The 24,181-nt window shown below is 40.9% G+C and overlaps 1 protein-coding gene across 6 annotated transcripts in view; it reads left to right on the top strand.

Annotated features, from left to right (window-relative positions):
- LOC122985410 (C-myc promoter-binding protein-like) overlaps window positions 1–22,862 on the top strand; it is an 84,097-nt gene extending 61,235 nt beyond the window's left edge. For all 6 annotated transcript variants that reach the window (XM_044356065.1, XM_044356049.1, XM_044356057.1 and 3 more), the window contains 12 exons: window positions 215–364; window positions 972–2,125; window positions 3,305–3,542; window positions 3,952–4,055; window positions 4,914–5,089; window positions 5,960–6,127; window positions 10,153–10,333; window positions 10,908–11,162; window positions 11,258–11,375; window positions 15,387–15,549; window positions 16,689–16,753; window positions 18,099–22,862. In XM_044356065.1, the coding sequence (XP_044212000.1) occupies window positions 215–364; window positions 972–2,125; window positions 3,305–3,542; window positions 3,952–4,055; window positions 4,914–5,089; window positions 5,960–6,127; window positions 10,153–10,333; window positions 10,908–11,162; window positions 11,258–11,375; window positions 15,387–15,549; window positions 16,689–16,753; window positions 18,099–18,235 (2,909 nt within the window). In that variant the 3' untranslated portion in view covers window positions 18,236–22,862. The remainder of the gene's footprint in view (window positions 1–214; window positions 365–971; window positions 2,126–3,304; window positions 3,543–3,951; window positions 4,056–4,913; window positions 5,090–5,959; window positions 6,128–10,152; window positions 10,334–10,907; window positions 11,163–11,257; window positions 11,376–15,386; window positions 15,550–16,688; window positions 16,754–18,098) is intronic.
- The last annotated feature ends 1,319 nt before the right edge of the window (window positions 22,863–24,181 follow it).

The raw sequence follows: 24,181 nt of genomic DNA, 5'->3' as shown, positions 1-24,181 counted from the left end.
ATTTCCCCTTCCTCTGCCTTGATCTCTCTGTCTCCTCCAGAGACGATTCATTCTCTTTTGGTTTCTCATGCACATCAAAAGCATTTCAGTCGTGCGTTTGTCCTTCAATGGATTTTTTTTTTTTTCGAAGCACAGTGCTGTGTTTCAAGCTGTGTACAAAGTAAAAAAAAAAAAGAAAAAGAATGATTTTAAATTATAATTTCTGTGTTTGTAGTGTCAGAGTCAGAGAGCGCCAAGGGAAGTAAAGACTGTCTCCCTCAGTTGGACATGGAGGTCCAGTCCTCCTTCAAACCTCGTGGCATCGTTCGGAGCAGCTGTCCGTATGATGATTCAACCTGTAAACCCAAGAGCTCCGCCAGCGCAGGTAAAAAAGGAGGAAATGTTACATTAACACTGGACAGATACTGATGGGTTTATGGCCGACACTTGTAATTATTTCAGCTTCCTGTCTGAGAAATCATGTTTTTCTCTCTCTCAGTTCGGTAATGAGGATCACTCTTAAGTACTACAATACCCATGAGCCTCAGCTGCTGTTGCTATGGAGATGAGGACAGTCAGAGTGAATCAGAACTGTAGCAAATTCAAATTGATTTAAGTTTCTGAAAGTATTATCAGGTTTCTACAAATCGTAATCTTAAGTTTCAGCTCACCATTAGCAGCCCACTCAACAGAGTTTTAGACACAGTGATCGGGTGTTTTCTTACTAAAACGTTCTGTGGATGTAGTTAATTTATGTACACAGGCTTGAATCTTTGACTTTTGATCATAAGACCAGAAATGTTCAAACTCAGCTGCTCATATTTTGTATTAATAATTCAGCCAAGAGAGTTTCATGTCCATCCAACAATCAAACACTTCACACTGTCTATGCAGAAAACGAGCAGGACCTTTACTTCTGGAAACCAAAATGTCAAGTCCTAACACCGACCCCCCACCCCCCCACCCCCTCCCTCTCTCTCTCTCTCTCTCAGGCCATGTTGCAGGTCTCCTCTTCACTTCCTCTCTGGAAGAGATCGGCGAGGTCCATACCAACAGTTTGCTCAGGAGACACAAGAGCGCTCTGGAGGAGGTGGTGGGCAGCGCCAGCAGCGGCTCGGCTCTCGACTGGCAGGGCGTGAGGGGCCGCCGGCTGAGCGGCGACACGGTGGGCAGCAGCGGCAGCGGCACCACCGTTCTCGGCCTGGGTATGAGCCAGGCTGAAACCGACCCAGATAAGATTGCGGGACACCTGGGCGCAGACGCAAAAATCCTCTCCAGTGCCAACTTCAGTAAGAGCAAGAGGCCTCGTTCGTTGGCTCTGGGCGGCTTAGCAGAGGCGGCTGCTCAGGACTCCAGTGATGAGGACAGAAGTAATACGGAGGCCATTTTTGATTTGGAGGACTTGGATTTGGACAAGCCTGCACAAGAGGCTAGAATCAGCTCTCACAACACCAGCAAATCTCATAAGAAACCTGTTGAACGCAGCGCTAGCTACTGCGGCGTGAGCACTGTGACGTCCAGAGGAGCTGTCAAGCGCACGGGCATCGAGACGGGCTACGACCCTCTATCCCTGCTGGCAGCAGAGTCCCAGTCCGAGCAGCAACACGAAGATGAGGACCCCGAGGGGGATGAGGCCAGCACGCCAAGCGCCCGTAGGAACCTGGCCATGGAGATCGAGCTCTACATGAACCACATGGGAAGCCCGTTGAGAAGCCGTACACCCAGTCTGGACCTGCAGCACCCAACCAGCCCCCTCCTCCTCCACCCTTCCTCCCTCTCTGCCCCCCGCAGAGCTAGCTTGCCCCACAGCTCCCCCCTCAGGACTACCGGAGTACCACGCTCCCGCACCTACCACCCTCCGTCGCCCTCCCAACCCATCTCACGCCAACGTCTGTGGTCGTCGCCGCCACGTCGCAGCTCTAGCACGACCCCGAGCCCCAGCCCCCGACCCAGCCCCTACAGGGAGAGAGCGGACAGGATGAGCCTGTCATCTCCTTCACCCTCCTCGTCCTCTTTCGCACTGGACACGCTGCTCACACCGACGCTGGATGTTTTCAAGACCAGTATGGTCTCTGCCGGGAAGGGCGTTGCAGAGAAGGCTAGCCGCTGGTACTCCCGTCTGGCTACGTACACAACACCTACCAAGGTACACAGCCTCGTCGTCAAAGTTTTTATTCTTTGTTGTGTGGTAATGCAGGTGGAAATACAGATTAATCTGAGAAATGTGCACTGCGTTACTATGCAACAGCACATTTTTATATCATACAGGAAGTGAATAGAAAGCAATGGCTCCCTGGATGTTTGACAAGTGAGTCTGAGATGTGAATGTTACTGTTCAAATAGTAATAGTGATGTAATTTTAAACCTATACATATATCAAACACATCTCAATCTTTAAGTATTCAATAATGCAAAGCAGACGTCAGTTGTTGCAGCTAAAACCTTAATGAGCAAATCTGTTTCAGTAGCATAAGATTTAAGATTTTAAGCTCTCACATGAGCAGTATTTCAGGAGGAGCCTGAAGTTTGAGTGCTGCTGCCATCTTGTGGCTTTTTGTTGTATTATATTTATTGGGACCATGAACAGTTAAACATAAATGTTATCATTTGATGTGCTGCACCAGAGTTAGCTTATAGTTTATTTTCATCTGCAGTCCTTTACAATTAAAACATATAACAGCACAATAACAAACAGCACAAAGCAATAAACACACAGGACACATTTATTTTTGAGTGTCTGACTGGAAGCTTTCCTGTGGATGAGCTTTAAAAGCTTCATTGATTAACAATGTTGATCAGGTTTCCTCTCTGAAAGATACAAAATCCATCATCAGCAACAACAGAAAAACTCCACTAGTACCACCCAGACGGCACGTATCCTCAGTTCTTCGAGGTGGATTTTTATAGTCATTGATTAATGCCAGAGCTCACCTCCTGCGTTGTGTAACATGTTTTATGATGTCATAGACCTGCCAGAGCTTTTATTCTGTACTGAAACATGTAGGTAGTTTTGAGATCTCAACCTGTCACTGTATCTCCTGTAATGTTCTGTATCTGAGATGCTTAAATAGCCAAATACTGCACCTCCCAAGTGTCTATATTTAATATTTATCAGATCTGAATGTGTGATTAAGGTCATAGAGAAGATGCGATGGAGTTTGGGATTAACTGTGATCCAATTAAAGAGACATGAGTGCAACTTATCTTACTTGTTGCCCTTTATGACATGTTTATATATTATATGATAGTCAGTGTTGAGTATTATAGTTTTAAGATCAGACGTCCATGGCGACTTTAACCCGCCCGCTCTCCTCCGCTCATCCAGGACGGTTACTGTGACCGCCTGAGCGTGTCCTCCCTCGGTATCGGAGATCCAGACTGCTCCTCCTTACTAGACGAGGAAGACTGCGGGGACTCAAAGAGCTCTGTGGTCTCCCCACAAAAGAACGGCCCCGTCGGACTCTTAGGTCCCCGCAGGAGCCCCAGACGCAGCCCCCTCCACAGCAGACTGGACAGCCCCACCGCAGGCTCCAGCCTGGGTAGACCCTCGTCTCTGCTCCCCGGTAAGACCAAAAAACTCTTATTTTACTTTTTCATCGCAGCTTGAGAAACATATTAACAACTTTTCTTGTTAGTTTCTAATATGATCAAATTTCAAACTCATTTTTACAAAGAATTTAGGCAAAAAAAATGATTTGAAAGTTGTCACTGTCGATTCAGGGTTTATTTATCATCATATTTGCCTTTTGCCAGACAACGAGACACAGAGAGAGAGAATGTCAGGAACGATTAGTAAAGGCATTAAACATAAAAGCACCAAACAAACTGTATCTCCCACTTTTCCCAAACAATATAGACCCGTCACAGAGAGATGTCCCTAAATGTTTATTAAAGAACGCCGGTCATGTCTTCAATGTTGTTGTTGTTGTTGTTATTTAGACTTTCTGTGTCTTGTCACATGCTCTGCTGCAGGGTGTGTCCTCTCTCCTCCTGGTTTCCCTCTGCCGGATAAGTCAGACCTCGGTTCTTCACGCTACACCAGCAACACCAGTATCTTCAACAACTACGCCATGGAGGTAAAACCACAAGATGGAAAGCATAAAAGTAGAACTGGGTTACAGTGCTTAAATACTGGACGCAAAAGTCAACAAACCAGGAGTTTAATACAGAACTTATGAATTACTTGGAACCAGTAATGCTGCAGCCGTTGTGTGATATGAATGATGAGCTTCAGCTCTAGACTTGCTCAGTTTACCAGGTTTCCTGTTGTTGTTTGAGCCATATTTATTTCTAATGATTTGTTATACATATATAAGGCTAAGTACTCCCCTGATACAAAGCCGAGATCGAGGTGTTTATTCCACCTTTTACCTTGAAAAAATGTATTTTTCTACTTCAAAAAGGGAGCATCTTTGCCATCAATGATTTTTTTGGTGTTTCTTTGTCAGCAGGAATAAACTCTTCAATAGTATTTCAATCAAATTAATAGTTTTCACAAACTGCTTTCACAGCCTTTTTTTTTTTTTTTTTTTTGGCAAACTACTCTGCAAGCTAAACATAAATATTCTCTCTCAGCAGAATATTTACATTTAAATTTGACCACAACAGTACAAACTCACATTATAATGAACCTGAGGAGGTTTAGTGGTAAATAAAGCTAAGAGATGTATCCTCAGTCCTCCAACCAATCAAAGGTATTTATTTATGTGTCAGATTGTCATAATAAATTGGTAAATCTTTCAAAAGTTGTCCAAAGTGCTTTACAGACAATAACAATACTATATTAAGAATATAACTGAGAATTAGAGGTTAAATAGTTGATTATATCAAAATGTGTGATGTGTCTTTTAAAGTCTCGATCACCTGTCCAGACCTATAAAAACGAGCCACGTACAGTAGCGATCTCTCTGCCTCTGTGTGCGTCTGTTTCCCAGCTGCTGATCTCCAGCTGTTCGCGCTGTAAGACGTGCGACTGCCTGGTTTACGACGAGGAGATCATGGCCGGCTGGACGGCCGACGACTCCAACCTCAACACCACCTGCCCCTTCTGCGGAAACCCCTTCCTGCCTTTCCTCAACGTGGAGATCAGAGACATGCGAGGACCCGGCAGGTAAAAGACGACACCTCAGCACCGAGCTGCTGGATGTTATAATTAAATTAAACTTTTTTTTAATATGTTTCTTTGTGTTTTCTGTTTGTTTTTGGGCGGCGTTTTGTTCTTTTCAGGAGCAGGTTTGTAGAATACATTCTCCTCTCTGTCCTAACCTCTAGATATTAAGTTTTTACTGATATTAGTTGATAGCAGTGGTTACTTGTTGATTACCTTTTAGAAAAATCCCCTTTGGTAGCTTGGTTTTCCTTTAAAACAAGAGTTTTGATCTCATTGGGATCTCAAAAGATGGTTAATAAAGTCCTTCCTAAGAAATATTGAAAATAGAGTCACAGACACCAATAAATCAGCTATTTTGGTAAACAGGTCAGCGGTTACACTGATGTATTAATATTTAAAGTCCTCCTCCAGTGTAAAATTTCTCTTCTTTCTCCTTCAGCTTGGTGTTTGAGCTTCACTGAATGATGTATGTGCAGAGTTTGTTTATACATTCATCTGCTGAAGGAGGAAAATTTCTTTGTGCTCACCTTGAATCTGACTTTACGTACCTACAGGCGTGATTAAAGGGAGTAAACGTATCTTTGAGGAATTTTTATGAAGGTAACAGATCTGGAGGCGATCATTAAAAACAAAAAACAACCCAATGTTAATGTGAACATGATTAAAACGTTGCCCCTAAATAGATAGACTACAGGCAGAACAGAGATTTTATAAATGTATATTGTGTGATAAACCAGACCTCATCTCACAGAATAATAACTACTCCATGTAATAAAATAAACAACCTCGACTCAAAGAAAATGGAAACATCATCTTGACTTGTCAGGATGTAAATGTAATCCCTCCTCTCTCTCTTCTTCTTCTCCTCAGGTTGTTCCTGAAGGGCAGCCCGTCGGTGGACGAGGCGATGACGTCATCGTACTCCGCCTCCACGGGTTTGGACACGGGGACATCCACGTTGTCCACGCCCTGTCCCACCACAGCCGTCTCCCCTCCCTCCCCTGTGGTCGCTGTCCAGGAGTGTTCAGGAGGCGGCAGGTACTCACCGCCACATTCTTCATTTATGACTTCCTGTTCTGTATTGAGCTGAATGTATCTTATTATTTGTGGTCCAATCAGGGGAAAAAATACAAGATAATACAAGACAGAAGCTTTGGTGGCGACTCCATCAAAGAAAATAAGGATTAAGGGTTCAGTGTGTGTGAAACAAACTACATTGTATGACATGTAAAAGTGTTTAATAGGCCTCATTTACACCTGGTATTAACATGTGATCTGTATCTTGGTGCATTTTCTGCATAATGACATTTGATTAATAGGTTTTTGCATTTACACCTGGTATTAAAATCCGCCCTCGTTATCTCAATCGTGCCCACATTGCGATCGCATATCGATATGCAAATTCCCAGGTGAAGGAAAGCGATGCTGTGGATTGATGTCACTCATTCTTTGCAAGGGAAGACTTAAAACTGCCGCTAGCAGGACGAGTCGGAGCGAGGCGACCTTTCAACTTGCTGGGCCGTTATTTTCTTATAAATTGGTCACAGTGTACAGATTACATTTACACCTGGCTGAGATTCAATCACATTCAGATCACAATGTGTTCTGAATGTATTAACATGTGTTTTTCCTCATGCAGATCACGTATATAGATACATATTGCATGTTAATGTGATCTGTATCTGATCTGCATGTTAATGCAAAATGTAAATGAGGCCGAAAACTAATACTGGATTATTCAGACAGATATCAATATTGATATTTGAGAGTTACTAAAATCTGATGACTTTTTGGCCAATATAATTGTTTCTACCTAAAGACATAACATACACAACAATGTTTGACAAGGCTCTAATTTAACTGAGCAGGACATTTATAGTTGAAGAAGGTGGGGAGAAAAGCCTGCCGTCAAACTGCTTTACCGTTAGAATTGCTTAAAAATATACAAATACATGCTTAAAACATGTTCTTATACTGTACATGCTTGACTATATTAGAGTGTGTTAGAAAATATCTTTACACGCCCCTCATGGATGCTTATAAGAGCCGACAGTACATCCTATTAATTACATTCATATGCAAGTACAAATTGGCAGGAAATTAAAGGAAAAAATGTGAATAAATGAGCAGAGATTTCTAATGAATGCAGACTCCTTCCACGCAGGGGCGCGAGGGGTCACTGAGTGGTTTGATGATTATGAAAATGATGTGAATCAGATGGTTGTGGGGATGAGAGCGCACACTCTTTCAGACGGTCTCTTCTCGAAGGCGTTCATGGTGTTATTCTCCGTCGTACACTTGAAAAATGTGATGGGGGGGGGGGGGGGGGGCTTCATCATCAGAGGTCCTTACCAAACATGAGCTGAAAGATGTTTGGGAGCTTTACTTTTTTACACACCTCCCACAGTCATCTTTTATTCAGGAAGAACTGTACTGTGCATCATCTTAAATGCACCATGTGAATATGCAGAATGTCCTTTTTTGTAGAATAACCAAATGTCTTTTTGTCCCACAAACATAATATCTCAAACACTTACTTTGTTCTCAGTAAAAAGCTTAATTGTTGTAATATATGCGCATGCACACGCTGTATTTACAACAGTGTATTTCGTGGTCAGTGACGGATTTCTCACCGACTTTACTTGTATTTTATATAGATGTAGGAAATGAGATGAACCCTTCAAACTAAAACAATGGGACTGCATCACGTTATTCATCTACTGTTGTATGTAAAAGTTTGGGAACCCCTTGACAAATAACATGTTTTGTTGACTTTTTAATTGAAAAGATTTAAACACAGCCTCTCTCCGATATGGAACATAAAACACAATATCTTCAGCAAACAATGATGCAGAGACACTTTTTATGCCAAATAAAAACATTGTGACATTTGCAAAAGTTTGGGCACCCTAAGATTCCCAAGTCTCAGATTCTTCTTACAAGGTCTCAGACCTTAATTAGCTCGTTAGGCCTGCGGCATGTCAATGGATGTTATTAGGAAATGTCAGCTGCTGCCAATTTCAAAGCTTTACAAACACTCTGACTCATCAAACCTTCGGCGAACACTCAGCAGCCATGGGTTCCTCTAAGACAAGTTATTGATGCCCCCAATGTATGTTAAGGCCACAAGAAGATAGAAAAGCTTTGTCAGCTTGCAGTTTCCACAGTGCGAAATGTAATTAAGAGACGGTACTTTAGGGCAACTGTGGAGGTCAAGATGAGATCTCGAGGACCAAGAAAACTTTCAGAGAGAACTGCTCGTATGCTGATCAGAAAGGCAAATCAAAACCCCCTTTTGACTGCAAAAAACCTGCAGGAAGATTAAGCAGACTCATGGGTGGTGGTGCAGCGTTCCACTGTGCAGCGATGCTTGAACAAACAAACCTTCATGGAAGAGTCAGTAGAGGAAAACCTTACCTGCATCCTCATCAAATACAATGTCAGAAATATGCAGCAGAACATCTATAGAAGCCTGATGTGTTTTTGGAAACTACTGCTGTGGACTGATGAAGTTAAAATATAAACTCTTCTGCCACAGTCAGCAAAAGTATGTTTGGAGAAAAAACTGAGCAGCATTTCAGGAAAAGAACACCTTGCCAACTGTGAGGCAGGAAGCATGGGGGGGGGGGTGTGGATCTATCACACTTTGGGGTCGTGTTGTAGCCGGTGGCACAGGAAACATTGCACAGGTGGAGAGATGAATGGATTCTACTAAAATACCAGCAAAGTCTGGAAGCAAACATCCCACCGTCTGTGAAAAAAGCTAAAAGCTAAAAAGAGGATGGATACCACAACAATGATCCTAAACATACCTCGAAATCCACCTCAATTGGCCCTCACAGTCCCCTGACTTAAACATAATCTGCGGGTAGATCTTGAAAGAGCTGTGTGTGCAAGACGACGGCCCAAGAATATTGCAGAACTAGAAGCCTTTTACAAGGACGGATGGGAGAAAATCCCAAATACAAGAACTGAGAGACTTTTATCCGGCTACAAAAAGCATTTGCAAGCTGTGATATCTGCCAGACTGACTATGTAGGGAGCCCAAACTTTTGCACATGCCACAATGATGTTATTACTTCTTTATTTTTTGCATTAATGTTTGCAGAAAATATTGTGCTTTTTATCCTAGAGAGACTCTGTTTGCATCTTTTCAATTAAAAAAATCACCAAAATATGTCAAGAGGTGCCCAAACTTTTACATACAGCTGTACATAGCTCAGTTTTGCATTACGTCTTCCTTATTATCTCTACTTTCAGATGACCTTTTTAGCAATTATGGTTAAAGGTCAAACAGTACACCGCATGTAAAATCTGTGTATGGAAGGTTTTGAATATTACACCCATCACAAGCAGAATGAAACCTAAAAACTTATCTGATCTTTATCATCTTCAAATGTCAAATGCTCTTTTTTTGTTGTGATCGGTTTTCAATTTGTCAACTAAATTGTCTTTAATATTTTCACTTCTACACACAAACAAAAAGAAAGTTCATCTCTGTTAAAACCACCTGATGATAGATGATAAAACACAACCAGAAAGCAGCCGACATGAGGCCTGAAACACGGTGCTGACAGTCATCATCGCGATTCCTTTAAGGCAGAAAATATAAAAGATAAAAACTTTTTTTGTTGGTTTTATTCTCACATGAGCTGCGTGATATTTTTTACCCTCCTCCTCGACTCATCTTCATGCAGCTTCCAGTGTGTCTGATTACAGAGTGCTTTTGAAGTATGAACCTACTGTAGCTGCATCCACACGGATCCCCATCTGCATTGTAAAACAGCAATGTGACACGATCCGCAGCACCTGGTCCTAACAAAGCTGCGTGTGTGTGTTTGTGTGAGTGTGAGAGAGAGAGAGAGAGAGAGAGAGAGAGAGAGACTATGTGCTTGTATAAACACCCTCCTGAGGTTATCAGGATATCAGGCAGCACAGGATTTTATCTTTTATGATCTATTTTGTTCATCTTTTTGCTGAATTTTGTTAATATGATTCTGTTTTGCAGGATCTTTTTATGATAAAATTAAAAAAAAACATCTCTGCTGTGTCTGTCTCCTCAGGACTCGATCGACCAGGGTTCAGGGTATTGACATCCCCGCGGATCGACGGCAGGGGACGCTGTGCCCCGGAGCGCCCATGGCCCGCAGCGTCAGCGCCTTCGGGCCTCTGGGCGAAGCGTCCCAACTCAACCGCTGCGTGCCGACCTCGGGCAGCCTGCCCAGCCGCCTCAATGAAACCACGGTATGTCCCGTCACACATCGCTGATACCAAAGTATTACAACTATTCTTTTCAGCAGTGTTTTCTTCTTTATTCAGTGCTCAGTGACATTTAAAGGCCGGTTTGCAGATCACAGGTTTCATAAGTTTTGCACACAGTTCCACCAGTAAAGACTAACCAATATCTGTTGATATATCAGTGTAACCCAATTTTAGGACAAAAAAACCCCCAAAAAACCTGTGTGGATTTTGAGATGAATGCAGAAGTGGAGGCAGAGACAGTTAAATATAAACACAGTCTCACTTGTTGCTGGATGTTCCCCTCAGTCGTCTGAATCGGGCTCAGCTCAGCTTTTATGTGTTGTTCTTGGCTCCGCTGCTTCCCTCTTTGTGTCTGCTTTATCTCCACAAACTGACAAGATGGGAGTGATAGTCTCCTGACTCTGTCTGCTTTCTATTCAGTCTGTGATCTGGACAACCTGTTAGACATTTTGAAGAGTTCAACAGCAGAGTATTAAACCAACTCTCACTACATCTCCTCCCTCCTCCTGAAGAAATCTCACCTCTTGTCGTTTTTTATCCCCCCCCTCCCCTACAGGACCCACTGAATATGGACTGGCGGCTCCACAACCCCGAGCCGGTGACCGTTCCCTACCTGAGCCCTCTGGTGCTGTGGAAGGAACTGGAGAGCCTGCTGGAGAACGAGGGCGACCCGGTGATCACTGAAGCCGACATGGTGGACCATCATCCCATCATCTACTGGAACCTGGTCTGGTACTTCAGACGTCTGGATCTGCCCAGCAACCTGCCCGGACTCATCCTCACCTCCGAGCACTGCAACAGAGAATCCCAGGTGAGACGCAGACACACCTAAAACATTACATCATGATAATTATAATATCTTATTATTAATTACACGACATTTCTCTCTCTCGCTCATCCCTGCAGGTCCCTCGTCACTGGATGTCAGAGGACAGTAAACACGTGTTGATCCAGATCTTGTGGGACAACCTGAAGCTGCACCAGGACCCCCTCCAGCCTCTCTACATCCTCTGGAACACGTACAGTGAGTCACACTTTCAGAAGTTTAAAATTCATGAGGTAGCGGGATAATTTATTCCACTCTCACACGAGGAGTACCGACCGCTGCGGGAAACAGGATCCAGACCAGCGGAAAGGTTTTAGAGGGTTTTTTTTTTTCAAGAAATGATGGAATTAAACTTTAATGATCCTCGAAGCAAAAGAGGGAGAACACAAGAAAAACAGAAAAATTGGATATAAACAAAAATATAACAAATGGGAAATATACGCAGAGGGACCAGAAGGGCAGTATGTGGATTATGGCTTTATTAGTCTTTAGAAAATAACAGCAGCTGTTGACTGAGATAAGCAAAAGAAGGCAGAACGTGTGTGGAATAAAAACATGTCATCTGTGTGTTTTTTATAACTTGTTCTTCCTGTTGAAGATCTCAAGAAGCTGAAGCGTCTCCCGTGCATACTAAAGTCCACCGCCGCAGTGCAAACACACACACACACACACACAGGAAAAAACACAATCATAACTACTGCGAGGGCAGTTTGGTTCTCAAGAATCACAACTAGCGTGAGCCGAATATGTCAAAAAATGTTTTTTTATTCTGATTTTAGCTTTGATAAGCAGATCAATGTAGTTAAAAGACCAGTTTCCTCCAGCTGAGCAGGATTTCCACAAATCAAGTCGTTCTTCTTGTTGTTAACACCTTTTTTTTCCTGTCGCCCGGATGACTGTAACTACTAATATATCTGTCAGTCAGTCTTCTGTTTCATGTCTGCAGCTTGTTCTTAGTTCCTGTCTTTAAAGGACAGGTCCACAGTTTTTCATGTCTGTCTAAAAACATTAGCCAGTTGCCCATATGAGCGTTTTTCTGGCTGTAATCACGTTAATACTGTTAATTAGATTTATTAAAAGATCCCCTCCTAGTTCACTTCCAACTGTATGTGATGGGGGACAAAATCAACAATCCTAATTCTGTGGAAAAATACATTCAGCTGAAGCTAACACGAGGTTTCAGCAGTCTGTGTTAGACAGATAAAGTCTTTTTTAATATAAAATTCCTTCTTTGTGTTTCCGTGGACAGTGTTTCCTTGCTGAGCTGCGATGGAGAGGTAGTGACAAAAAGAGAGATTTTTATACTAAAAAGACTGTAACCTGGGAAGATATCCACTTGATTTGTCTAAGTCAGACTGCTGAAGCCTCTTTAAGCTTTAAATAACTTTTTAAATACATTTTTGCACCGAACAAAGACTGGATTTTGTCTCCCATCAGTTACATTGGAAGGGTTTTGAAATTTGGTTAAATTATGAATCTACCCTTTAAGATAGAAGGAGGAAAGAAAAGAAGTAAGGTTCAGTTGTGATAGCCAAGTTGGTAAAATATTCATGGTTTATTTTGGAAGTTTTATCATATTTTTCTTCTTAGATGTTCATTAAAACTCACTTAAAAACTCATTATCAGTCATTAACATTTAGCAGGCTACAGATTTTCCACTGGTTTTACATATGACAACCTGAACCTCCTGTTGAACAAGAAGATAACATCAGCAGCAGTTTTTTTACATTTTGCAGGTTTAAAGTGTGAAATATAAACCATCAAACACACACATATCAGGTGGTTAGAGTGTTTAATATTCAAGAAAATCAGTAGAGTTTGCATTTCAGTTTGTTACAAAGGTGTCAGGCTGATGTTGGAACTACAGTGAATCATGAGAACATCTGCACAGCAGCTGTATTCGTCATCTCGAACAGACATGTTGCGCCGAGGCGTCTGTCGCTTCAGCTCCGCAGTTATTGATTGTTTAATCGAGGAGGTGACGCGGAGGCGGCCAGCTCCTCCTGGGAGTCGGCTAATCTTTCTGCTAACAGGCTCTGTCTGCTCTCTCTGTCTTGCAGGGCTTAATTGTACTCTGTTGTTAGAGAGTGAGTGTTCACCTCTGCTGCAGACCAGATGAGTCCTGTTGTTTGTGCTCTGACTGTACTCTTGTCTGAGGCCTGCTCGCTCTCTGTGTCGTGTGTTTCCCCCCCCCCCCCGCCCCGCCGCTTGATGCATTTCGTAGTGTCGTCTGTGGAAAGTCAGCCTCTACTTTTTTCATGGTTTCGCTCCATGTTTGGAATGAAAGTCTCTGTGCAGTGTGAAATCTTATGATGGTTTTGGCAGGAGGGCTGTTTTTGTTTTTGTTTTGTGACACGCTGTTGAACGTGTTTGTCTATGTGAATGTGAATGTTTGTACGTTTAAAATCACCTCAATGTATAGATATAGATGTCTTAACACGATATTTCAGTCACTTGATATGTAATGTCTTCATAATGAAAGCAAAAAGGGGGAAAAAATCAATAAAAATCTGGTGATATTTGTCTCAAATACAGCTCTGCTCTGTATTTGAATGTGAGTTTGCATCTCTGGTGAATGTTCACTGTGTTATTTCACCCACTGACATGGACGTTTAGTTTTTAGCGGCAGACATTGCTGTAGTACTTAAAGGGCTGGGTACTTAATACTATCCACATCATGCTGGTACTTCTGACCACATTAAGTGTTTGTATTTTAATGGTTAATTTATCTTTCATCTAGGGCTGTAGTCTCCCAGTCGACTGGTCGATTAGTTGGTTGATATGCTCTCATCCGACCAAATTCTCATTGGTCGAATAATCTCCGTGGTACTTTCATAAGAAGAAAAGTGCTACTTCAGTAGATTTCCAGGATTAATCCATTATTTCCTGCAGCGGGAGGGACAGACTAACAAATTACCTGTGAAAACAAGGGGGGTGTATTCAAAACACCCCCCTTGTTTTCACAACTTTGAACTCGCCCAACCTAATGGAGACTAACTGTGCTCAACGTTTACCGAGCGTTCACTGAATCAGTGTTTCTCCTATAATTATAACAACAAGAACCCCTGCCAGGCCGAAAAAAATATTTTTTAAGGCCAAAAATAACGCTAAATATCCATTCATTCGGAAATCAATAGCGTTTGGGAGTCTCTGGGCAGCGCTGCTCCGGTACGTGAGTCAACCTCTGTGTCGTTGCCTGGGAAACTGTTGGCAGCGTAACTCCGCTAAGGAATACGTCATTGCGTAGTATGTTTACGTAGCTAGTGGGGAAAGTGAGCGGCGGGAAAGTGACAGTGGATGCGAGCGGAGCAGAGGAAAAGGTTAGCGGTAAGTTGTCAGTCTGGCAGTAAATATACAGTACAGACTACAGTGTGTTAGTTAACAAATGCTAAAAAAAGTCACGTCTGTTGTTTCCCCAAGTGCTGGAAAAGTGAAGGAGGTTAGCTCCAAAGTTAGCAACAATGAGTTAGCCTAACCTGAAGACGCTGAATGAGACGAGAAATGTGTGGCTGCTGAGTTCACTGTGCACTCTGACCCGTTACATCCAACCTCCCCGCGACTAAACGATTAGTCGAAGATTATGTACGATTTCAGTCGACCAAGAGTTTCTTTGGTTGACTACAGCCCTACTTTCATCCAATCACAGCTGATTGATGCGCTTGTTAGGCAACAACATCCTTGTTCGCTCACAGGAGGAACACGATGTGGCAGAAACTGTTTAAAGTCACCTCGAACCCAAAGAAGCACAAAAAACACAATGTTGGTTTGAACCAAGACTAAAATAAGATAATAAGATAACAGCATTTTAAAGGATATGTCTGGTGATTTATTTAAATGTACTGTGGATTTTTATTATGTATTTTTGATGTCATACGAAAAGATTATAGTGAAGCAATTCAAGCTATTGTTACTACATATCAGGCTTTTATTCACCACATTATTTTTTTTTACTAGTGCCAATTCTTTTTTTGTTTTTTATTAGAATATTTGTACTTTTACTAGATCTTATTTAACATAAGCATCAAATAAAGCACTGCTCTTACCCAGCCCCAAGTACTTTTAATTTGAGTGAAATCCTGTTCTTACTGAGATAAAACCATCATCACTTCATCATCATCATCATTGTTGTTTGTCGTTTTGTGCACTAACAAAGAGTCCTCCGCTGACCTGTATGTGTGTGTGTGTGTGTGTGTGTGTGTGTTCCGGTAGATGTGGGTTACCCTCTGTCCCGGCCGGTCCCGGAGGAGGAGAAGCCGTTCAGTGAGGAGCTGCTGCAGAGCGTGGTGAAGAGCATCCAGAGGAATGATGTCAGCAGGCCAATGGCGCAGCTGCTGCAGCTGCTGGGCCAGACGCTCGGGGTCAAAAGGCAAAGGTCGGCAGCTCCTTCGTGTTTAGATGTCAGATTTATTTATTTATTTAAAGGATGTGGTTTATTTAAATTTGATTATATCTGTTTGATAAATTTCATGAGAAGATGAAAACAGGCAATATGTTCGTGTCCTCATACTTTCCTGAAGACATACGCAAGGTCACAAAGACATCGTTAACTCATTCACTGCATAGTAGACACTGAATAGTTTACTCAGTAGTGAGGAGTTCATTGACATTTTGGACACTTATCATCATTTTGTGTCATTTTGAGTCACACAGCAGTAATATCTGATATAAAATGTGGTTCATGACATTGTGGGATTGTTGGCCTAAAGTAGTTTACATACCATGGATGCTACTGACAGCATAGTTTATATATTAATTTCATTGTGGGGATTTCTGAGAGCACTATATATAATTTACACACTCAGATAAAATGGCAGAGGATGAATATGAGAGCTGCAACGATTAATTAATTAGTTAATTGGCAGAAAATTAATCTATAACCATTTTGATAATTGATAAATCATCAAAATGGCTAAAATATAATGTGGTCCAGTTTCTCTTTTTCTTAGTTTTCTATGATAGAAACAGAATATCTTTGGATTTTAGACTGTTGTTCCCGACAAAATAAGAAATTTGAACTCATTACAGGCATTTTCACCAATTTTCTGACATTTTATAGACCAATTGATTAATCGAGAAAATAATTAATAGATGACTCAATAATGAAGAATGTAGTGTACTATATACAGTAGTAAATAGTGAGTGATGTTGGAAACAGTACTCTAACCCTAACCTTAACCTCTGACCCAGGAACCAGTGTTTTACCAACTGGGGACACAGATGTTGTCCCCAATTAACTGACAACAGCAGCCAGTTAACTGGTCTTAAGTCTGAAATTTGTCCCCAGAAGTAGCCTATGACAGACACACACACACACACACACACGGTTTATTCAGTTACATACTTCAAACCAAAACTGATTTTGATCCTAGTGGTCTTGTTGTACGAATAAAAACACACATTCAGTTTCTGTTTGTAAGATGATCCAGTAAGTCAAACTGTTCTTGTGATGTTTTCACTGACTGAGACGACTCGTGTCGGCGGCTTGTTGACCTCAACTCTTCTTCTCCTCAGGAGTTTGTACAGAGACATCCTCTTCCTCTCCCTGGTGGCTCTTGGAAAAGATAACATTGATATCGGTGAGTCTTAAGTTTCTTGTGTTTTGATGGATTACATGTTGTATCATGTTCCGGTGTGAAAGGAGATTTTGTTCACATCTTACCTATATACCCTTATTTTACATGGGATACATGAGAATCCTCCCTTTTTGTTGAGTTTCATTGTAGAAACTGTAAACACATAATTGACATTATCACCTTTTATCATCGGTGACAGACTCATCAGCAAACAGCTGTTCACACATTCAGCAGATATGAAGCAACTGTGGAGGAATCGCTGCCAAACACTGAACACAAACACAGAAATAAAAGCACAGACACTGGTTGATCTGTAGATTAATTAGATTATTATTGATCAATAAGGAGACAGAACTCACACAAAGCGAATCATTCACTCTGTCTCGCTATACAAACCCAAATGGACCTTTTTTTATAGTCTTTAGAGACAAAGAAATGATCATCGATTGGTCAAATCATACAAATTTATGGATTACAGCCACGAGATATACATTTACATGCACATGTATATTAACCAAGAGCCAGATTCCCCCAAGACTCAAGAAACCAAAGGCCCCAAGCCAGATATGGCCCTCGTCCCCTTAGCATGTCTTAGCTTATACTAAGACCCAAAATGTTACTTTACTTGGACCCGAGCCAGAAGGAAAGAAGCAAGAAAACATTCCTTCCCTCAGACACTCAGTAACAGAGGAGAGAAGTAATGATCTTACTTAACATTTGTATATTAAAATGATTAGCTGATCCTTTGGTCTTTCATTACTTTTACACAACATTAATTATAGTAGATGTATTTAAATGCAGACCGATGTAGTGTTCACTCTCCGTTTAGCTCCGTTTAGCTCGTACTCAGCTCCTGAGGGAAACGTTTTTTTTTTTTTTCCCTCAATGCTTTGTTCACCAGCTTGTCTGCCATTTGGTGGCATTTTCACTGCAAACAGCTGCCTGTTGCCTCGGCGAGAGACACACTCACTGAGCTTTAACCAAAACAGAAAAAAGGTTTTGGGCCGTGAAGCCGAAACAGTGAGCTGAAAAGCTACGCGGAGCTGCGTAGAGATGTAGAGTTGGGTGATAAATAAAAAGTGAGTAAAATACACCTTTTTCACAGAAGACACTATGACATCTCACAGAAGGAAAAGCACAATTATAAAATAAACGACGGTTTGGTTTCACAGCTTATCAGGATACTTGAATAGATCGTTTTTATCATTGTTAATGTTATTAGTGACATCTGTGCTTGTCCTGCTATGACGAGTCAAAATGTCAGCTGTGGAAAAAGGCCGATACTACCACCCACGTGTTTTTTGGGGGGGATCATACTAATCTCGACAACCTTCTCTTCTCCCCTCAGACGCCTTCGATCGCGAGTACAAGTTGGCGTACGACCGCCTGACGCCGAACCTGGTGAAGCTGACCCATAACTGTGACCGTCCTCCCAGCACGGGGGTCATGGAGTGTCGCAGGACGTTCGGAGAGCCTTACCTGTAAAACACTCACCTTCTTCAAACACACACACCGCCACCGCCACCACCATCACCGCCACCAGGGGTTCAACTCTCACCAACCAAGTCATTGCTTTAAGACGAGCTCAGGAAAACCTTTCGGAAGACTGTGAATGTGCACTGCGGTTTAAAAAAAAAAAACAAAACAAAACTCTGTAAGCGATCAAAAAGGTACAGTTGACAGCCGTCAGCGTCATGTAGCCTGACAAACACACACACAAAATAAACGACAGACTTTCTCTCAACTAAAAGCGGCGATATGGAAACACCACTCACAGCGTTCATAAAACACCACGTCACGCAGCGTTGTCGATCGAAGCTCATCCCCGAGCAGATTATACAGATATACTGTACATACACAGCAGTAGAGGATTTTTTTTAAAAAATGCTACATTTATATTGTATAGTCATACAGCATATGAAGACTAATATTAGCAATATTTTAACTTGAATTCTATTTATACAAAGTAAGCTTTATTTATTCTAGTGTCTTGTTTTTTTTTTGTCGTGTTCGCAGTTTAAACCAGAACGACCTGAACACTCACTGCTGCGTTTTCCCACCGAAACGTGTGGGAAGTATGTCGCCGTATGTATTTTTAGTGTCTGCTGTTAAGTGACGACTAAGTTTCAGTGCTTTAAAAAAAAAAAAAAAAAAAAAAAAAAAAAAAGTTAAAAACCACTTAGAATGTTTTTAAGCTGCCTTTTAAATGTTTAAAGTCCAGAGTCTGAAGATAAATGTCCCAAACAGTTCAACTAGTGCTCTACGTTTCATTTAAACTGTAAAGTTTACAAAACAGTACACAGAACAGTATATTTTTGGTTCTTTTTTTTTTTTTTTAACCAGTATTTTAGCATCATATGAACAATAAGTTTCTTTTTGTTTTCTGTAGCGGTGGAACGCAGCGCTGTTAGCCACACGAGCAAATATCAGTATTACTGTTCATCGTCTTTGTATTAAACATGTGCTGACTGAAACACACACACACACACACACACACACACACACACACACACACACACACACACACACACACACACACACACCTGCGATGATAAAGGTGTAGTTTACATTAACTTGTATCGTTACGAGATGAATTAAAGGTTAGACGTGAGTTCAACTACAGTACGAACAGTTTATCTTTTGAAAATACAGAAGCTGCTCAAAAACAAAACAAAACCAAATCATTTTCCGGCACTTTTCTGTTCATGTTGATAAAGAACGCAGTCTGGCGGCCATAACAGCCTGATGCATCTCTTTAAATGAAAATGATGACACTGATTTCATAGTTTTGGCATCATTACTGTCAGTAGTTTATAACATTAAACTCAGCAACGTAACGACATCTGAGAACAAATCGCTACGACAGAGTCAGATGAGACGAGAAACAACAGACAAGTTTATCCAGATGATCTAAATGAATTCATTTGGAGGTAAAAACTGATCCCACGATGAAGGTAAACGTTTATGGTATTACATTAGAATCATAATAATTGAATAAAGTTTCCCAAATAATCGAACAAATAAATAAATAAATTGAAAGTGAATAAAAATGGAGAAAAATACCCTCAAAAACAAAACTTACACTGTATAAGAGCGCCACATTTGATTATAATATTCTTACTTTTCAGTTTCAGTTGTGACACGAAGCTCGAATGTGAGCGGCTGAACTGAAAGTGAAAAATTCTGCAGCGAAACTGAACGAAGTGACGGCAAAAAGAGGATTCAGTGAAAGAAAAGTGAGAATATTTTAATCAAATGTAGCGTTCTTCTTTTGTTAAGATTTGTCTTTGAGTTCATTTATTTTGGTTTCAATTTATTTTTATTCACTTTCAGTTAAATTATTATTATTTTTTATTCTTGGGGAGATTTTGTTAAATTATTACGACACATTTAATCCCATAATAATCCCTCCATCGCACATGAAAACTGCAGGAAACAGACTTGATATTTGAGACAACAAACCCGTTTCACCCCGACTGTCACTGGTTGTTCAGATAAACATGATCATATCTGTGTTTATCTGTTTTTCTTTTACATCTGTGGTACAAACAGCATATCTGAATGTTTATCGCACCTGCAGCTGCAGGCGCACGTTAAGTCTGTGACGGTACTGAATGAGTTTAAATCACAGAACCTTTACTGATCGATCAGACCGATGATGTGTTACATTATTAACTGAATGATACAAACTCCGACCGTCGTGCTGATGAGCTCTTACACCAGAGGACGGTTTCTGTGAGTTCTCCAAGAATGAGAAGCAAAAATTGTAAAGCACTTGTCGGATAAGGTAGAAAAGCGCCGTATAAGTGGAGTCCATTTACCATTATAGAGTTGATGTTTGTCATTGCTTTGTTTTTTACTAACAAATACCTGCAAGTATCCATTTAAAAGTTCTGTAAAAAAGCCCAAAGTGCAGCAGAGACACCAGAGTCTGGAGGACAGTTTCAGTGTAAATGGTGGAAATATCAGCTCCTGTATTAACTTTAAACATCAGTTTTACTTACTAGAGTTTAGCAAAGGGGAGATGTTATATAAAGGAGCAATGATGGTACTGAACAGATGGTCAGTTATTATGTTAAAGTTGCCCTGTGGAGTTTTCTTCTTCTCTGACTCTGCTGGCACATTAAAGCCTCCTGTAGTTCATTGAATGTGTCTCTTCATTTGTGTCCACGAGACAAACAAAACAGGAACTGATTCATTAAAAAACAAAAGTTCTCCATAGCGAGACTAGAGGTTAGAAACTCCACAGGGTAACTTAACGTTTGCTTTTTCTGCACATCTCAGTGCCTGTTAGAAGCAGAATCGAACAGAACTTATATGACCATGTTTACATGAAGTCGGTTAAATTCTAAAATGCTCTTTTCTTGCAAAAACAGCAACTGCTTCCATAAGTAAATATCTCCGTCTACATTAAAACACCAGAACACATAATTCTCCTATGTGTGGCATGTGCGGAGGACAGACGAGCAAGTCAGCCACAGAAAACCAGTGAAGAAGAAACCGTGTTGTAAACTGTTTATGGTTTCTTCAGCGGCTTCCTGACATTTTGTTTATTGCAAACAAATTACAGCAATTTCAGCAAGAGAGAAAGGTGGTAGATAGCTACGTTTAACTCTAAACAAGCTCTCAAAGTAGACAATAAAGAGAACTTTTCATTTCTTCTTCTTCTTCGTTTTGTCAGCGATACCACTGTGTTTCTTTTGCCAGCGTTTCCAGGTTTACACACACTGGAAGCTGTTATAGAAAAGCTCCATTTTTGTTTTATTCTGGACGGAGAGAAAAAGATGCATTTAACGAATTTAACCGGCTTAGTGTGAACATGGTCTTAATCTCAGAGTCTGAAGCAAGTTCAGAACCTGAAGTTCATGTCCAAAGTGTGTTTTATCATCACAACAACTTCATCAAAACAGGAAGCTGTAACCACCCAACTCTTCAACACTTCACAATCTGACACGGTTTCAATTTTATTTTGTATCTGTGTGCGTTTTTGCCCACAACTTATTCAAGCAGCTTTATCTCTGGAAAACCATTTCCAGGAAACAGCCTCCACCAGCGTGATGATAATAACTGTGTTGGACGTTGCTGATGAAATAAAGAGAAGATGTTTTCTATCAGCTGTGGAGGCTGTGAAGGCTTCGAGAGGTCAGATTGTGTTAAATTGTCTTCTGAGGGAACGGATGATGGTCGTTTGACGCCCTGATCCCCAAAAACAAAAAAGTTTGGAGACAGAAGAGACACAGATGTTTTTATCTTAATTAAATGTTGACACTAGAGAAATCAGATTCACCCTCTATGCATTCAGTGGTTTTTATTTAACATTCACTTTGAGGCTGTTAATTGTAAAAGTACGGAAGGTAAATCAGGACTTAAAAATGTGACACAAAAGGTGGGCTGAGATTTGTAAATGTGTGTATTGACATGTGCAATTATTTACATACAGAGTCTCGTATGTGTACGATTGTTTTCATCTGGTTCTGTTTACAAATCTCTGCACACATCTGCACTAAAGTTCTGATTTCATGAGATTCTGTGGGGGGGAAAAAATAATCCTGACCAAAATATTCTGGATAGAACTGGATGTTTTTGTAGGAGAACGACTACAAATAAACACGCTAATTATCGCTTTCATGTGAATGTTAATCAAACATGATGACTGACAGGCTGATGTGACGGTTGAAGGAGGACCTCGAGTCTAAACTCAAAGGTCTTATGAATGTCAACCACATGTGAAACCAGTCCTGGAAAAGTCAGGAAGTCGCACTTTGCCCCCCCCCCCACACACACACAAAAAAAGTGAACTTAACTGCTTTGAGCTTGAAATTCTCATCGACCCGGCAGGTCCAGGAGAGGACACATCGACTTCGATGTCAGCGGCTTGAAAAAGCTGCCATTCATCTGTGGATTTATGTTGTTTAAAAAAAAAAAGTTGTACAAATGAATGATTTTACAGAATCTGGGGCCCTGTACATTTTAACTCGCCCTTTGTAGAAATCACATTTTATAGCAGTTTATTCACACATGTGCAAAGGTCCTTTTAGATGTGGTGAAGGTTCTGTACAGAGATCAGATCTTCAGGACTGTTTAACTGTAAATAAAATCACCTACACTCTCACTTCTGGCTTCTTTCTTCATCGTCGGCTACTTTATTGAACTTTTATTACTGTAGTTGTGGAACATTTTACTCTTTTTCAGACATGCTAGCAGTTTGAGACCAAAATTTCCTCTCGTCCAACTCTTCAGTTAAATTATAGTTTGCCTCTATGTGTTGCTAGCATGCTAAACTTCAGCATGTAACTCTGCATACTGTATTCATGGTCACACGTGCATGTTAGCATGCAAAGCAGCATATTAAATGTAGTGTTAACATTTTTACAGGGATCTTGTTAACAGTAGCATCACTTCTGGTTTCTTTCTTCATCGTCAGCTTCTTTATTAAACTTTTATTACTGTAGTTGTGGAACATTTTACTCTTTTTCAGACATGCTAGCAGTTTGTGGCTGTAAGGATCATGAGTGTGACCATGAGACCAAAATTTCCTCTCGTCCAACTCAAGTTAAATTATAGTTCGCCTCTATGTGTTGCTAGCATGCTAAACTTAAGCATGTAACTGCATACTGTATTCATGGTCACACGTGCATGTTAGCATGCAAAGCAGCATATTAAATATAGTGTTAACTGTTTAATTTTGTGTTAAATTTTTACAGGGATCTTGTTAACAGCATATGTTTAAAGTATAGGTTCACATTTTTTTTTCTTTTTGTCTTAAAACATCAGTCAGGTGTCCGTATGAACAGTGAAAGAGGTTTTCCTCGCTGTAATTATTCCTCCTGTTCATACTGGCTGTTAAAAGATCCTTCAAATGTGCTTTCAATGTAAGTGATGGAGGCCAAAATCCACAGATGGTCAACATAGTCATTTTGTGCATAAATGCATTTAAAAGTTGATGTGAAGCTTATATGAGGCTTCAGCAGTCTGAGTTAGTCATATCAAGTGGATATCTGACACATTTACAGTCTTTTTAGCATCAAATTCCCTTTTTGTGTTTCCTCGGACAGTGTTTCCCTGTTGAGCTGCAGGTGGAAGTATAGTAACAAAAAGAGGGACTTTGACACTAAAAAGACTGTAACGTTGAAAGATATCTACTTGATTTGACTCATTTGGACGTCTGAAGCTTCATATTAGCTTCAGATAAACTTTTAAATACATTTTTGCACAGTAGGAGGACTGTGGATTTTGTCCCCCATCACTTACATTGTAAGGTCATTATGAAGGGATCTTCTAATGGTCAGTATGAACAGGAGGAATGATTACAGCAAGAAAAACATGTTTCAGTGTTCATTTGGACCAACCTGAAAAATTGTGAACCCATCCTTTAATGTTAGACGCTTAGTAGCATAATTACCTTCAATGGTACACACAACACTAGCATGC

Source organism: Thunnus albacares, chromosome 1 (assembly GCF_914725855.1).
Source record: "Thunnus albacares chromosome 1, fThuAlb1.1, whole genome shotgun sequence".
NCBI lineage: Eukaryota > Metazoa > Chordata > Actinopteri > Scombriformes > Scombridae > Thunnus > Thunnus albacares.
This window is presented reverse-complemented; position numbering and strand designations above follow the sequence as displayed.